Source organism: Canis aureus, chromosome 4 (assembly GCF_053574225.1).
Source record: "Canis aureus isolate CA01 chromosome 4, VMU_Caureus_v.1.0, whole genome shotgun sequence".
Lineage (NCBI taxonomy): Eukaryota > Metazoa > Chordata > Mammalia > Carnivora > Canidae > Canis > Canis aureus.
Window position 1 is genome coordinate 38,546,637 of NC_135614.1, and position 14,780 is coordinate 38,561,416.

At 55.2% G+C, this 14,780-nt stretch overlaps 2 protein-coding genes across 5 annotated transcripts in view; one reads left to right on the forward strand and one right to left on the reverse strand.

The window, feature by feature from the left end:
* The first annotated feature begins 117 nt into the window (after positions 1-117).
* Positions 118-11,634, forward strand: GPRIN1 (G protein regulated inducer of neurite outgrowth 1). The gene is made up of 2 exons (XM_077895455.1): positions 118-243; positions 7,568-11,634. Exon 2 carries the CDS (start codon positions 7,733-7,735, stop codon positions 10,625-10,627), a length of 2,895 nt encoding a protein of 964 aa, XP_077751581.1. The 5' UTR covers positions 118-243; positions 7,568-7,732; the 3' UTR covers positions 10,628-11,634.
* Positions 11,635-11,669: 35 nt separating this feature from the next.
* Positions 11,670-14,780, reverse strand: part of CDHR2 (cadherin related family member 2) — a 35,862-nt gene continuing 32,751 nt past the window's right edge. For 3 of the 4 annotated variants that reach the window (XM_077895450.1, XM_077895451.1, XM_077895452.1), the window contains 2 exons: positions 14,674-14,754; positions 14,219-14,474 (listed from right to left, as the gene is read on the reverse strand). In XM_077895450.1, the coding sequence (XP_077751576.1) occupies positions 14,234-14,474; positions 14,674-14,754 (322 nt within the window). In that variant the 3' untranslated portion in view covers positions 14,219-14,233. Of the gene's footprint in view, positions 11,941-14,218; positions 14,475-14,673; positions 14,755-14,780 lie in introns of those variants that run through there. The other variant, XM_077895453.1, reaches the window with a different exon arrangement.

Below are 14,780 nucleotides of genomic sequence, written 5' to 3' on the forward strand. Positions count from 1 at the left end.
TCCGCTTCCTCGCCGGCACCGCCCTCTCCCGGCTTCGGAGGCCGCCAGTCGGCCAGCGCGCATGCCCGGGGCGGGGCGCGAGGCGGGAGCGCGGAGCGGGCGCGGGGGACGGCGGCGCGGAGTCCGCGGGTGCGCCCGCCAGCCCCGCCGGAGGCAGCCGAGGCCGCTCGGGCGGCGGCGGCGGCGGCAGCGGCGGGAGCCCGAGCGCAGCGCGCCAAGGAGACGGAACGGCAGCACGGCCGGGTAAGCGCCCAGCCCGCACCCGCTACCGCCTATGGGCGGGCGGCACCGACCCCATTCCTCCGCTCCGGGCCGCCCCGGAGCTGCTGTCCAGGGTCCTCGAACCACCTGGGCGGCGGGGCTCGCGCACCCTGCGCGGCGTGTGCCCAGCGTGAGCCCGGGCTGTGTGTGCGCGCGCGGCCGGGGGCGGCCGATGTCCATTTCCAGGCTCCTCGGCGGGGCGGGGCGGGGCGGGGGCGGGTCCGGCAGCCGGGGCCGGGCTCCCCAGGGCCCCTGAGGGCCCGCCAGCCCTGTGTGTAGGACGGGGACCCCGCGCCGGCCGCGCCGCGTGCGGCCGCATTGTTCCACGGGGCTGTGCGAGAGGGGGCGCTTCCCGCCACCGCGGGGAAGGGGTCCGCCCGCGTTGGTTCATCTTACCCCCCTGGAGCGAGCTCTGTGCTCGAGTGGCTCCACTGGAACCACCGGCACCACTGACACTCGCTGTCGCACACACTCAGTGTGGTACCCACTCTGGGGCACCATCACACACCCCATCACACACTTACCGCGTTCACGCACCGGCATCTCGCTCCCAGAGGAGGCTACGATCTTCTCTCTCTCTCTTTCTCTCTTTCTCTTTCTCTCTCTCTCTCTCTCTCACGCGCGCGCGCACACACACACACATACACACACATACACAAACACTATGGCCCTTGGTCATTCCATCACACTCATACACACAGCCACCTGTGCACCCACCCAGTACACCAAGTGGGAGCCTTGCTATACACCCAGGCATAGCTACGCATTCACACCAGACATCGCCTATCACAGCACACTCAACTCAACAATACTCCCTTATCACAAAACCCTTGCAGCTACCCTGCTGTGGCCTGCTTGTCCCTGTTCACACTTGTTCATGGTGTCCCTCGTGTGCCCCTAGACCGTGGAGCAGGCTGGGCACACACTTCCTCTCCCACACTCTCCATCTCTTAGCTTACTGCCCATCCTCTGCACTCACTCAGCCCAAGTGTGCACAGCCCTGCATGTCTACTCTTGCCCTCCTATGGATGGTCTGGGGGCCATTTCTGGAAAAAGGTAGGCTATCACCCTTTGTTAGACTCTCCCCTGAAGCCCTAGGCAGGAGGTTTGGCCGCTCCAAGGATAGTAGGAGACAAGGGGCCGAGAGGGTGAGGGGCAGCAGACTTGAGTTGTCAGTCACACACTCACACCTGCTGAAGCAAGCACTGCAAGCCTTTGTTGGTCTTGTCGCATGGGGGGAGGTGTTTGCAGGTGCCTGCCAGCCCTGGTTTCATATTGGGAAATCTTAGAGGAACAGGTAAGGGCTGGCCAGGTCTCTGGGCCAGAATAAGCATTCACAGAGGCTGCTCTGCTGAGGAGTGGGGCACAGACACCTTGCATACAGCCAGGCCAGCTCTATGAGTGAGACCCTGAGGCCATGTGATGCATATGTGCATACCCACAGGGTCCAGGTAACCCCCACAAGACATAAATACATAGGCCATTCTGCACATACAAGTTGCATTGTATACACACCAAGTTCTTCTTAAGCAGAATGTAGGAGCCAGGTCCTGGCTCCCCAGGCTGGCCTAAGCTGGCACAGACATCCAGAGCAGTTCTACATGCTCCTCTGCATGCCAGGTGAGCTGGCCCACACACCTAGGGGATCGTTTCAGTATTTTACCTCAATCAGGCCACATAAGGGTGCAGGCTCATCTGTTCATCTTGGTGGGTATGTGCATGTAGGGACAATCACGTTTCCTCAAGGCCAGGGGATTGGGAGGACCCTTGGCCCGGCCCCAAAGAGCAGAAAGGGACTTTAAGAGCCAAGCGTGACTGTCCCAAAATCTTAGCTGATACAAGCAGGAAGAACCCAGTCTTTGGGTTCAGACACAACAGGCTTTGAACTACAACCTCCTGTACCAGCTGTGTGCCCTTGACAAGTCTTTTCTCCTTCTGACCCCAGTGTCTTCATTTGTGAAATGGAATGATAATACCCACCTCATGAAATCATTGTGGAGTCCAGATGACAAAATGAGCCTGAGAGCGCTAGGCCCAAGGCTGAGCACACAGTGGGAGAGCAATGATCTGGGTTCCAGTGGGAGGGCTGGCCACACAGAGGGAGCACCCCAGGTCTGGGCTGCCTCTTGGAGAAGTGGCTTAAGGATATGGAGGATCCCTCAGGAGCCAGGAAACACCCAGTAGAACTGTGAGCAGCAGAGCCTCTGAGAATAGTGTTTTGGCAGATCTTTTCTTTTCCTTTTTCTTTTCTTTTCTTTTTTCTTTTCTTTTTTCTTTTCCTTTCTTTTTTAAGATTTTATTTATCTATTCATTAGAGACACAGAGAGAAGGCAGAGACACAGGGGAAGGGAGAAGCAGGCTCCCCGCAGGGAGCCCAATGTGGGACTGAATTCTGGGACTCCAGGATCACGCCCTGAGCTGAAGACAAAGGCTCAACCGCTGAGCCACCCAGGCATCCCGTTTTGGCAGATCTTAAACCCAGGGCTGGGCCAGCAATTCTATACGTAACTACATCCCTTCCCCCATTTCACAAACTGAGGCCCAGAGTGTGGAAATACTTAACTCAAAAAAAAAAAAGAAAAAGAAAAAAAGAAATACTTAACTCAAATTCATGGAGCAAGTCAGTGACAAAGCTGGCAGCTGACCTCACATTTTTCTAATGCCCCGGTCAGGCTCTTTGTCCCTACCCCACACCTTCTTCTATGTCAGAGAACTGCCAGCTAGGAACCAAGAGGCCAATGTCTTCCAGGAGGGGTTTCAAGAGAGGCATGTCACCAGCTGGGCCATGCCTGCCTTTCTGTTTCGTCTTTTGGAAAATAAGAACACAGCACCTGCGCGGCAGGTGTATGGGGTCTGCACATAGTAAACGTTCTAAAGGCTTGATGTGTGTGAGGTCACCTCTCAACCCCTCTTGGTATCTAGGTCAGGGGTCAAAACTCAGGTAGCTATAGGCCAGGGGGATAGCCTGCCTAAGGGACTGGCTATAAGAAAAACGATCCAGTGATCGATTGCAGTGGGCTGTCAGCCCCAGTGTCCAGAACACCATAGGGAGGGGTGAAGAATATGGCTAATTGAAGAGCGCATCCCCATCCAAGAAGGCAGCCACTGCTTGGCTCTGGCTGACTGTTGCCATGCAGGAAGCATGCTCAGATTGCCAAATTTTAGTTTTTCCAAGAGAATCTGGAAATCTGATTTTCACATGAAATCTTCTAACTTTTAAATGTTGATCAGTTAATGCCTTTAAATTTTTCTTTTTCTTTTTTTTAAAGACTTTATTTATTTATTCATGAAAGACACACAGAGAGAGGAATCCCTGGGTGGCGCAGTGGTTTGGCGCCTGCCTTTGGCCCAGGGTGCGATCCTGGAGACCCGGGATCGAATCCCACGTTGGGCTCCTGATGCATGGAGCCTGCTTCTCCCTCTGCCTGTGTCTCTGCCCCTCTCTCTCTCTCTCTCTCTGTGTGTGTGTGTGTGTGTGACTGTCATAAATAAATAAAAAAATTTAAAAAAAAAAAAAAAAAGAAAGACACAGAGAAAGAGGCAGGCTCCATGCAGGGAGCCCAATGTGGGACTCAACCCTGGGTCTCCAGGATCACGCCCTGGGCTAAAGGCAGTGCTAAATCGCTGAGCCACCCAGGCTGCCCTAAAAATTTCTTTTTTAGCACTCTGGGTCAAACAAGCAGGTCTGAGGGCTAGATTTTGCCAATTTATACCTCTGCTATGGGCCGTCCGTCCCCTGCCCCCTCCTGGGAGCACAGCTGGGCTCTGACAGGCTGAGTAGATAAAAACAGGCCTTCCTTATAACTCAGTCCAGCCCTAAAGTGAGCAGAACTCTGCACACCCCTCATCTCTAATCCTCACAACAGCCTCGTGGGAGCATGGGCGTCTTTGTCAAGGTCCCCAGTGAAGAGAAGGGACTTGCCTGAGCTCATAGAGCTGCTAAGTGGGGAGCTGCCTCTTCTTTCTTCCCTTCCAACTCCAGCCACTCTGGCCTTTTCATTGCTGCCTCAGATACTACCTCCTCAGAGGGGCCTTCCTCGACCAGGTGTGTAAGCCAGCTGCCCCCCACCCCACCATAGTTCCACAAGCACCCCAGTTCAATTCCCAAAACCAAGTGCCCCATTGTCCTCTGTAAGATGGTGATGACCCCATCTACCCAAGTCCCATAAGCCCAAAGCCTGGTTTGGTGAATTGTATCAGCTCAACCCCCATCCCATGACTCAAGGTCTAGGCAGGGGTCCAGAGGCAGAAAGGGCAGAGTGACATGTGTCTGGTTAGGGGAAGAACAAGAAGCCGTAGGAACTCCTATGAAGCTGGTGGGCAGAGAAAGTTCACTGGGACCTGAACATTTAATGAGAGCCAGGCAAGAGGGTATGTAGAGGCTAAGGTGAAAGATACTGTGAAGCCATGGATGAGCCCAGAGAGGTTATAGCGCATGCATGCATGCGTGCACGTGTGTGTGTTTGTACGGACTTTGGGGGAATGCGCACTGAAAGGTAAAGCTTAGTGGGTAAGTAAGTACACAGGGGCTTGGAAGCACATTATAGAATTGGACTTGACCCCAAAGATAATGGGGATCATTAAGGTTTCCTTTTTCTCCCATTAAAAAAAAAGTAATATATGCACACATAATCAAAATTTCATCCATCACAAAGGGGGATACCAAAAAAAAGGTCTCTTCCACCTCCAGATCCCTGGTCTCACTTCTCAGAGTCAGTTGCTACAAGTTTCATGTGTTTCCCTCCAGAAATTTTCTTTTTATAAATAAACCCATATATGTGTATATGTCCTTTTTCTCATCTGCATGCATGGAATTCCACAAGCTCTGGCTTTTTTCACTTAATTTATCTTGGGCATCTTTCCTCATCACTCCACACATTCTGACAGCTGTTGGGGCTTCCATGTGGCTGTCCCATATTTTATGAACTGGCTTCCTGGTTTTCTTCTCATCACCAACCATATTCTCGTGTACCCAGTGTACCATGGCTCCATCTTCAAGACCATTCCTGGAGATGGGCTTACTGACCTAAATGCCACGTGCATTGTAAACGTTTATAGGAATTGACAAATGTCTTTCCAAAAAGATTATGACCAATTTACTTCCCCAGCAAGAGCAAGGAGAGGTTGGAGCCAAAGAATGGCATGTTAGACCAATGTCTTAGAAAGATCATTCAGTCATTCATTTAACAAATAGGCATAGGGAGCTACTTGCTTACTAGATGCCAGTTATTGCTCTCAACCCTGAGGGTATATCAGTGAACACGACAAAGTCCCCATCCGCCTAGAGCTGATGTTGTAATGGGAGAGACAAACCACAAGTAGTGAACAAGCTCTGTGTAATGTATCAGCTGGTGATGGGTCCTATGAAGAAAAGCTGAGCAAGGCAAGGGGGATGGAGAGTGCCAATCAGTGCTGGGGAGGATGGGTCAGGGAAAGCCCTGGGGAGCAGACCATGCAGATATTAGAAGACAACGCATTCCAGGCAGAGGAAACAGCCAGTGCAAAAGCCCTAAGGCAGCACATGTCCAAGGATCAGAAAGGCAGCCAGTGTGACTGAAGTAGCATAATCAAGAGAAAGTAGTAGGAGACAAGGCCAAGATCAGTGATGGGGTCAGAAGATGCAGGGATATGTAAGCAGTTTGCTTTTACTTGGCATGGGTTGGGGGATGGGGAGACACTGCATGGTTCTGAGCAGAAGAGGGATGAGCTACCTTGAGTCTTACTAAGATCCTTCTAGCTGCTGTGTTGAAAATGAACCGTATTGGTTGAAGGGAAAAGGCAGGATGATCCAGGTGGGAGATGTAGTACAAGTTCAGCTCAGGAGAGTGGCCAGATTCTGGATGTATTTTGAAGGGAGAGCCATTATGTTTTACTGATGGATGGGAGGTGAGATGTATGAGAAAAGTCAAGGGTGTCGCTAGGGCTTTCAGCCTGAGCACTAGTGAGATGGCTTTGGGAAAGATGGTGATGGAGCAGGTTTAGGGAGAATCCAGTACACTGCTCACTCTGGCTGCTGGTATGTAGTGGAATGAAGTTGCTCGCAGAGCCAGCTGCTGCCAGAACCTCTCCCTGGATGTCCCCTAGACACCGCACAGTCAGCTTGTCTAAAACACAACTCCTCTTTTCCCCAGATCTCCTACCTCGCACGCCTCAAGCCTGGCCAGAACCCTGAGGGCCACCCCAATCGCCACCCCCTACAGCCAGCTGGCTTCTGTCATTTTCCCCAAAGATCTCTCAATTCTGCCAACTGTCTATCCCTTGGACCTTTACTGTACCAGCTCTCTAGATTATTGCAGAGGATGGCTGGGTGAATGAATGAAGAACTGGAAGAGCGAGAGATTAAAGACTGGTTGGCTAGCCCCTCTCCGCCAGCCCCCATACCATCCCGGAGCCGTCCCTGAAAACATGCATTTCAGACCATGTCCCTTCCTCAACTGTAAACCATTCCTATCTCCCCAGGGCCTCCCACAGACCAAAACTTGGCCTACAGACATACTTTGTTTGACCCACATAGTGTTCTTTTTTCTTTTTAAATCTTGAATTAGGATTTAACTTTACGTTAAAGTTCTGGATTTCCTGCTACTCACTGATACTACCAGGATGCATTTCTCCAAAGCACTACTTGGCGAGCGGAGTATTGGCTCCACCTTCAGACAGGGCATGCACACTCTGCTTTGCTGCTTTCCCTACCATCCCCTATTGTTTTATACCTAGCCTGCTTCCCTCACTTAAATTATCTACCTGGCCCCTGTAGCATCAGAGTTTATGACCTGGGGCCTAGAGGATAAAAACATAACCTCAGGGTAGCATGCTGCATGGGGTGGTGGTAGATGAAGGTGAAAAGACTGTGAGGACACCTGGGTGGCATGGTTGGTTAAGTGTCTAACCCTTAGTTTCAGCTCAGGTTGTGATCTCAGGGTCATGAGATTGAGCCTTGTGTTGGGCTCCTAGCTCAGTGTGGAGTCTGCTTGAGACTGTCTCTCTCTCTCTCTCCTTCTGTCCCTCCCACCATGTTCTCTCTCTCTCTCTCTTAAATTTTTTTTTTTTTTTTTTTTTTTTAAAGAAAGACTGTGGGGAAGAAAATGTTCCACTGTGGTCAAGTTGTGAAAAGGGCCTTGAATGCCATTTTAGGAAGTCTGACCTTTAGAAGCATGGGAGTGATATGGTGGGACAGGAGAGGACCAGATGAGGGCAGAGAACCCAGTGAGGAGACCCAGCTTCTAGAAAAAGGGTGAGAGGTAGAAGATAGAGGCTCTTCCGCACTGGATTCTTCCCTGAGTCTGAGTCTGTTTTCTTTGTGTTTCAGAACCAGATAGCACTTGGGGCACAAGTATGGTCATGAGGGCAGTTGGGCAGTGCTGAAGACCCAGCCTGGCTCCAGCTTCTTTGAAAGAACTCCAGCCGCCCAGCACCTCAGCCCACAGCCCTCTGCTGCCCACAGGATGGGAGCCTGGGGGCTGGGAACCCAGCCATGAGGGACTGCTGCCCCTCCCAGCAGAAAACCAGCCCTGTACCCCTTAGGCACAACCTTGTACAAAGCCCAGGCATGGATTCTAGACACAGCAGCCCCAGTGGGGCTGGGGAAGGGACCTCCTGTTCTGAGGGCCCTGGAGGGAGCTCAGCCTGCCCCTCCCTGACCTGTATCCCTCCCCAAGAGGCAGCCACCAAGGAAACACTGGGGACACATAGAGCCTTGATCTCAGGGACAACAGAAACCACTTTCTCTGGGAAGCCAGAGCCTGTGTCCTCAGTGAAAACTGAGCCCACATCCTTGGAGAACAGAAATCCTGTGTTCTTGGAGAAGATGGATCCCAAGTCGTCAAAGCAGGCAGATTCCACTTCTATAGGAAAGGAAGATGCTGGGTCCTTGAGGAAGGCAGATCCCACGTTTATAGTAAAGACAGAGCCTGTGGTCTTGGGAAAAGGGGATCCTATGGCATCTGGAAGGATGGATCCTGTGACCCCAAGAAAGGAGGATCCAGGATCCTTGGGAAAGGTAGATCCGGTGTGCTCTGACAAGGTGGACACAGTGTCCCCAGGGAAGGAGGATCCTGTATCCTCTGCCAAAGTGGGTCCTGAGTTCCCAAGAAAGGAGGGGCCCAGGTATTCAGGAAAAGAGCTTCCTGTGGCCTCAGAAGAGATGGCTTCTGCATCTATAGGAAAGGCAGAGCTTGTGTCTTTGGGAAAGAGAGATCCTAGGCCCTCAGGAAAGATGGATCCTGGGTCCTTAGAAAACACAGATTCTGCATCTGCGGGAAAGCCAGATCCTGGGTCCTTGGGGACACTGACTCTAGGGTCACCTGGCAAAATTGAGCCTATATCTCCAGGAACAGTGGCTCTGGGGTCCTCAGTAAGGATGGAGCCTACTCACTTGGGGATGACAGATCCTACATTTGTAGGAAGTACAGAAACTGTGTCCTCCACAGAAGAGGACCGTCAGATCCTGGGGCAGATAGATAATGCCTCCTCAGGAAAGGGAGACCCCATGTCTATGAGAGTGATAAAAACCATGTCTGCTGGGCAGGTGGATCCTGTATTTTCAGGAAAGATGGAACCCACATCGTTGACAAATGTGGATCCTGTGTCTTCAGGCAGGGTGGGTCCAGTTTCTTTGGGAAAGGTGGATCTTGTGCCCTCAGGAAAACCAGAGCCCTTGTCTCCTGGGCAGGCAGAACCAATGCCTGTGAGGAAGGCAGAAACCGTCTCACTACGAAAGGAGGACCCAGTGCCCTCCACAAAGGTGGATCTCATTTCTATGGGAAATACAAAAACATCATCTGGAAAAGTGAATCCTGAATCAAAAGGGAGGATAGACCCTGTGCCCTCCGGTCCAGGGCATCCCAAATTCTTGGGGATAGCGGGACCCTCATCCTCTGTAAAAGCTGAGGCAGTGACTGGGGGGAAAGCAGATCCACTGTCCTCAGAGAAGGCAGGTCCTATGGCCTCTGGAATGGTGGGTCCCACAGCCTCAGGGAAGGCTGATCCCCTGGCCTTCCGCAGGGGGGACACTGTGTGCAGTGGGAAGGTGGAAGGTGGTCCCTCTGGAGAAGTGGACTCTGTGTCTTCAGGAATATTGGCCCTCGTGACTCTAGAAAAAACAGTTCCAGCATCCATGGCAAAAGCAGAAGCTGTCCCGGAGGGAAAGGTGGATCCCCTGCCTCCGGAAACAGAGAATCTTATGAACTCCGCGAAGGTGGATCCCAGGGCCCCAGGAAAGGCAGAACCCAACTCTGGAGGCAAAACAGACACAAAGCCCCTAGGGCAGGGGGGCCCGGCTTCCCCGGGAAAAGCAGACGCCGCGTCTCCGCAGAAGGAGAAGCCGCTGGCCCGGGAGAAAGGGGAGCCGGCGTCCTCCGGAAGGGCAGACCCTATTGTCTCTGGGAAGGCGGAGCCTGTGGTCCCCGCGCAGGCCGAGGACGCTGCGCCTCCGAGAAGAGCAGAGCCCTCGTCCTCGGGGAAGTTGGCCCCGCTGCCCCTGAAGAAGGCAGGGGCCGCCTCCTCCAGGCAGTCGGACGGCAAGCCGTGCGGGCCGGGCCCTTCTCCCGCGGGGGCCGCCAGTGGCGGAGGCCTCGCGGGCCCGGCGCCCGCGCCCAGCGCGGAGGCCTCCAGCCTAGGCCCGGCAGACCTGGGGGCCCCTGGGGCTGACGGAAGCCCCGGCCCCGAGCCCGCGGGACCCCCGCCCGCGCCGCGGACTCGCGACAACTTCACGAAGGCGCCGTCCTGGGAGGCGAGCGCCCCGCCGCGGGAGGACGCGGGCACGCAGGCGGGCGCTCAGGCCTGCGTGTCGGTGGCCGTGAGCCCCATGTCTCCGCAGGACGGCGCGGGCCCGGCCTTCAGCTTCCAGGCGGCGCCGCGCGCGCCCAGCCCCGCGCCCGGGCCTCCCTCGCGCCGGGACGCGGGCCTGCAGGTGTCGCTGGGCGCCGCCGAGACGCGCTCCGTGGCCACCGGGCCCATGACGCCGCAGGCGGCCGCCCCGCCCGCCGCGCCGCCCGCCTTCCCCGAAGTCCGGGTGCGGCCCGGCTCCGCGCTGGCAGCCGCCGTGGCGCCCCAGGAGGCGGCCGAGCCCGTGCGCGACGTGAGCTGGGACGAAAAGGGCATGACGTGGGAGGTGTACGGCGCCGCCATGGAGGTGGAGGTGCTGGGCATGGCCATCCAGAAGCACCTGGAGCGACAGATCGAGGAGCACGGCCGCCAAGGGGCGCCCGCGCCGCCGCCCGCCGCCCGCCCGGGCCCCGGCCGTGCCGGCTCCACGCGCGCCGCGCCCCCCGAGGGCCCCGCCAAGCGCCCGCCTGGCCTCTTCCGCGCGCTGCTGCAGAGTGTGCGCCGGCCGCGGTGCTGCTCCCGAGCCGGACCCACGGCCGAGTGATCTGCCCCCCTTTTGTACGCCCGGGTCTCCAGCCTTTTCAGGCTCCCTTCTTGACCACAAGCTCCTAGGAGGGATCCCCTCGACGGTGGGAGGTTCCCCCCCCCCCCCGCCCGCCCCGAGGGGTGGGCAGCCTCCAGCCTTCTCCTCTTCTTTCCGGCCTCCGCGCCCCCCCCGCGCCCCCCCCCCCCCCGCCTCGACCCCCCGCCAAACACACGAATGAACCCTCTATGCCCAGCCCCCTCCCGGTCATGAGACCAGGAACCCAGCCCTGACACCCACCCTGTCCCCCTTCCAGATCTCAGCTCCACTCCCTCCCGGCCACACTGGGTGATCTCAGGGCTCTGCTCAGCAGGCCCACACCTGAGAGCTGAGGCAGGTTCCTGAGAAGTCCAGGCTGGTAGGCTGAAGTCCTCAGTGGCCGCCTGGTCCCCTGAACGGGAGACACCGTGTACAAAAGCCCCAAGTGTGCAAGGATTGGTATGTGAGACTCCTGAGTGCACAAGGCTCCAAATAGGAGGTGCCCGGGAGAGAGTGTGTGTCCATGCAGTGGGCTGGCCCCCATGGCCCCAGACTGTCTTGCATGCTGGTAGACGTCCCCAGTTCCTGTCTCCCCTTCCTCTGGCCCAGCCCCCAGCCCTATCCATCCTCACTGGACACCTACTCACAAATCCTGACAGGGGAAGGCAGCTGCAGGAATGCCCTGGGGGCGCAGTTGAAAGGAGAGTCTCAGACAGGTCTGGGAATCACAGTCAGAAAGAAGCTCATGGAAGGTCTTGGGTCCCAGGCAGCCTGACAGCTGGTCTTGGGTATTAGGGGCAGGACAGAGAGCTCACTCTACAACCACAGTTGTCCTTTAAAGACTGCCATCTCCCACCCCTTGTCCCTGTGTGCTGTGAGCCCCCACGAGTTCCCCGCTGACCACTCAATACCCCTGTCCCCAGCCCTCCAGCCACAGTTTTTGGCTATAAACTGTCACAATATACATTGGTAATAAAATTCCCCCCCAACTCTTGTCAGCTGTGATTGACTACAAGCAGAAGGGGACCGAGCTGCATAATTTATCCTTGTGTTCAGAAAAGGGTCGGTGTAGTTTGGGGTGACAAGACATCCTCCAAGGTGGACCAGAAGAGTGGGGGCCCATGTGGCGCTCTGCAGCAAAGGTCCTGTGGCAGGGACATCAGAGGTCTGTGGTGTCCAGGCCAGCATTGGTGAAGGACAGCTTCTCCTGCTGTCCACCTGTGCCCGTCTTCCTTCCTGACAGCACCACACTCAGAGGTTCCCCATCTTGCTCTGTCGGACTGTGTGTGGGCTCCGTCTGTGGGGAAGACGGAAGATGTGAAGATGTGAAGGGCGGGGATGGGGTGATTTCCCCAGTCCATAGGGGCATGGGGGTGGGCCTTCAAGCCCATGGCATATGGTTCCTTAACTGGGGTCCCACCTGCTCTTCCTGGGGCCTCAGTTTCCTAGCTGTGTCCCAGAGGTGGCCATGGCCACTAATAGTGCAGATGGGCTCAGCTGAGGGGGTGGGCTTGAGGGGGGGTCCACTCTGGCCTTTGCCTTGATCCACGGACACAGCAGGACTTTGGTGCTCTTCCCAGTCCTGAATAATACCAGACTGTCCTGTGCCATGGAGTCAGTCCAATCCAATTCCTGCCGCCTGCACCTGAGGCAGGCACTGTGCTGGGTGCAGTCTATCCGTTACCTAAAGTACCCACAGGAACCCGCTGAGGGAGGGATCATATACCCCACATTACAGATGTGGAAACTGAGGCTCAGAGGGCTCTCATGGCTAGGAAGAGGCAGAGCAAGTTTTGGATCACTGGTCCTGTTGGCTCTAAAGACTGTTGATTGCTGCCCTGGTTGAATTTGGCATCTCCCTCTGCCACCCTCAGAGGGACGCATCACTCCCAGGGGCCCACTTGCAGTTTATCATGGCACACACTCATCTTCCTGCCTTTCCTCTTCCCTTCCCCATGCAACTGGCCACATGCTCACACCTCCTCACAAGTACACCCTCCTGGGCAGCCCCAGTGGCACAGCGGTTTAGTGCCGCCTGCAGCCCAGGGTGTGATCCTGGAGACCCGGGATCGAGTCCCATGTCGGGCTCCCTGCATGGAGCCTGCTTCTCCCTCTGCCTGTCTCTGCCTCTCTCTCTCTCTCTCTCTCTGAATAAATAAATACAAAATCTTAAAAAAAAAAAAAAAAAAAAGTACACCCTCCTGTGGACCATCCCCCAGGCTCAGCTACACCAACACAGAAACACCTAGGGGACAGAGCCCCAGCCACCATCCTCTCCAGGGCATTCCACGGGCTTTTTCCAGACTAGGGCTCTTCTGGTCCCTGGTAAACTGGAACATCTGAGGGGCCCCAGGAAGGACGAATCAGGGCTCCCCAGGGTCCGCACCATAGGCTCCCCAGTGGTAGCTGTTGGTGCAGCATAGCCTAGGAAAATTCAACCTGCCCTTGGAGACAGGAGACCTGAGTTCTGATCTGCCCTTGCCTTGTAAGCTTTCTGACCTCAGGCAGGTCAGAACCCAGAGCCTTCTGGCCTTTGTTGCTTGTGAAGATTGGATTAGATCACCGGTCAGTTGTCTCAGACCTTCCACACATTTATGGAGGTCTTGGGTGAGTCAGGGCACCAAGAGATCCTTGAAAAAAGGCCCCACCTGTGTTCCTCACCCAGAGACCCCAAGGCCCACCTACTGTTAGAGGAGAGGCAGCAGAGCCTTGGGCAGGTTCTCTGAAATATAGCAACCCCTCTATCATCCTAGGACAGGCTCTTTTCTGGTTTTTGAAGGCTCTCAGTGGCCCAGCCTCTCTTCCTCTCCAGACTCTTCTCTCAGGCTCTCTACCCCTCCCAACTTACAAGTCCAGCCCCACCTGAGGCCCCCAACTCCACTCCCCAAGAGTCAGCCTTGGCCTCCACTGGGGGCTACCTGCCTGGCCACAAGTTCTAACTCTTCTTCCTCAGTTCCCCCAGACATTCATTGGAGTTTTTCCCCAAAGCATCTTCAACCAGAGATAAGCCATCCACTCAAAGGCCTTCAGCACTGCTTGGTGTCCTGGATTGCCATCCATGACCCTAACCTTTGGGGGCCCATTTGGAGGCCTCAATGTCACTGCCAGATCCCTGTGCACCATTCCCACATACCCCCCACCCCCTGCTGATCTACTCCCTGGTTCTCTATCCTCGCATTAGAACCCCAAGAGTTTTAACAACATGCTCGAGCCCAGGCCCATCCTACCCATTGGGTCAGAATTTCTAGGCTGGGATGCTTCATGGGCATGTGAGGCTGTGGCTGTGTGAACTGTTGATTTACTCAAACCATCTAACCTACTGAGCAAATTATGGCACTGCTGTTTTTTTTGAGCCTAATTTCTTTCCTTTACTAGAGTATGTCTACCTCCGGATTTCTTCCCCACACCCCACCAGCTTTCATACAAAGGGTATAAACAGAGGGAACCAGATTTTTTAGCTCTTACTTCATGCCAGGTGGTTTTATAACTGCTCTAACTTCATCCTCAAAAAGCTCTGCGTGGTTAGAATTCTGATCCCCATTTTCAGATGAGAAAACTGAGAACCAGAAGGAAGTCACCCACCCGGAGTCACAGTGAATGAGTAGAAGAGCAAGAATTAGACCCCATTCCAAAGCCATGGGCTTCCCATGGCCTGGTGTGGAGACATGCCAGTGTCAGAAGCAGGTCCTTCAGCTCTGTCCTGAACCCCACTCCTTTGAAGAAGGACCCCAAGTCAAGAAGCCCCAGGCACCAACTCATCCCCCATCTTGCCTTGATTTTCTCCTCGTTCTTTTCCACATCGACAGAGTTGTCATCCAGGGAATTGAGACTGTGGGAGAGATGATGGAGCTCGATGGTTAGTAGCCCGAGTCTTCCCTGTCTATGGCCTTGAACCACCATTGCCTCCACCACCATCACCACGATGACCATCTCCACCTCTGTCACCATCACCTCCACCATCACCACCACCACCTCTACCACCATCACCACCACCACTGACCAGAGTGGCTGTGAGAATCACTGCTCACCTCATGTGGTCTAGGTCACTGGAAGAGGATTGGGACTCGAAGCTCAGGTCCTTCGTGGGGAGGTTCAGCACAGGGTTGGCCCTGGAGAGAAGGCCTAATTCAAGTAC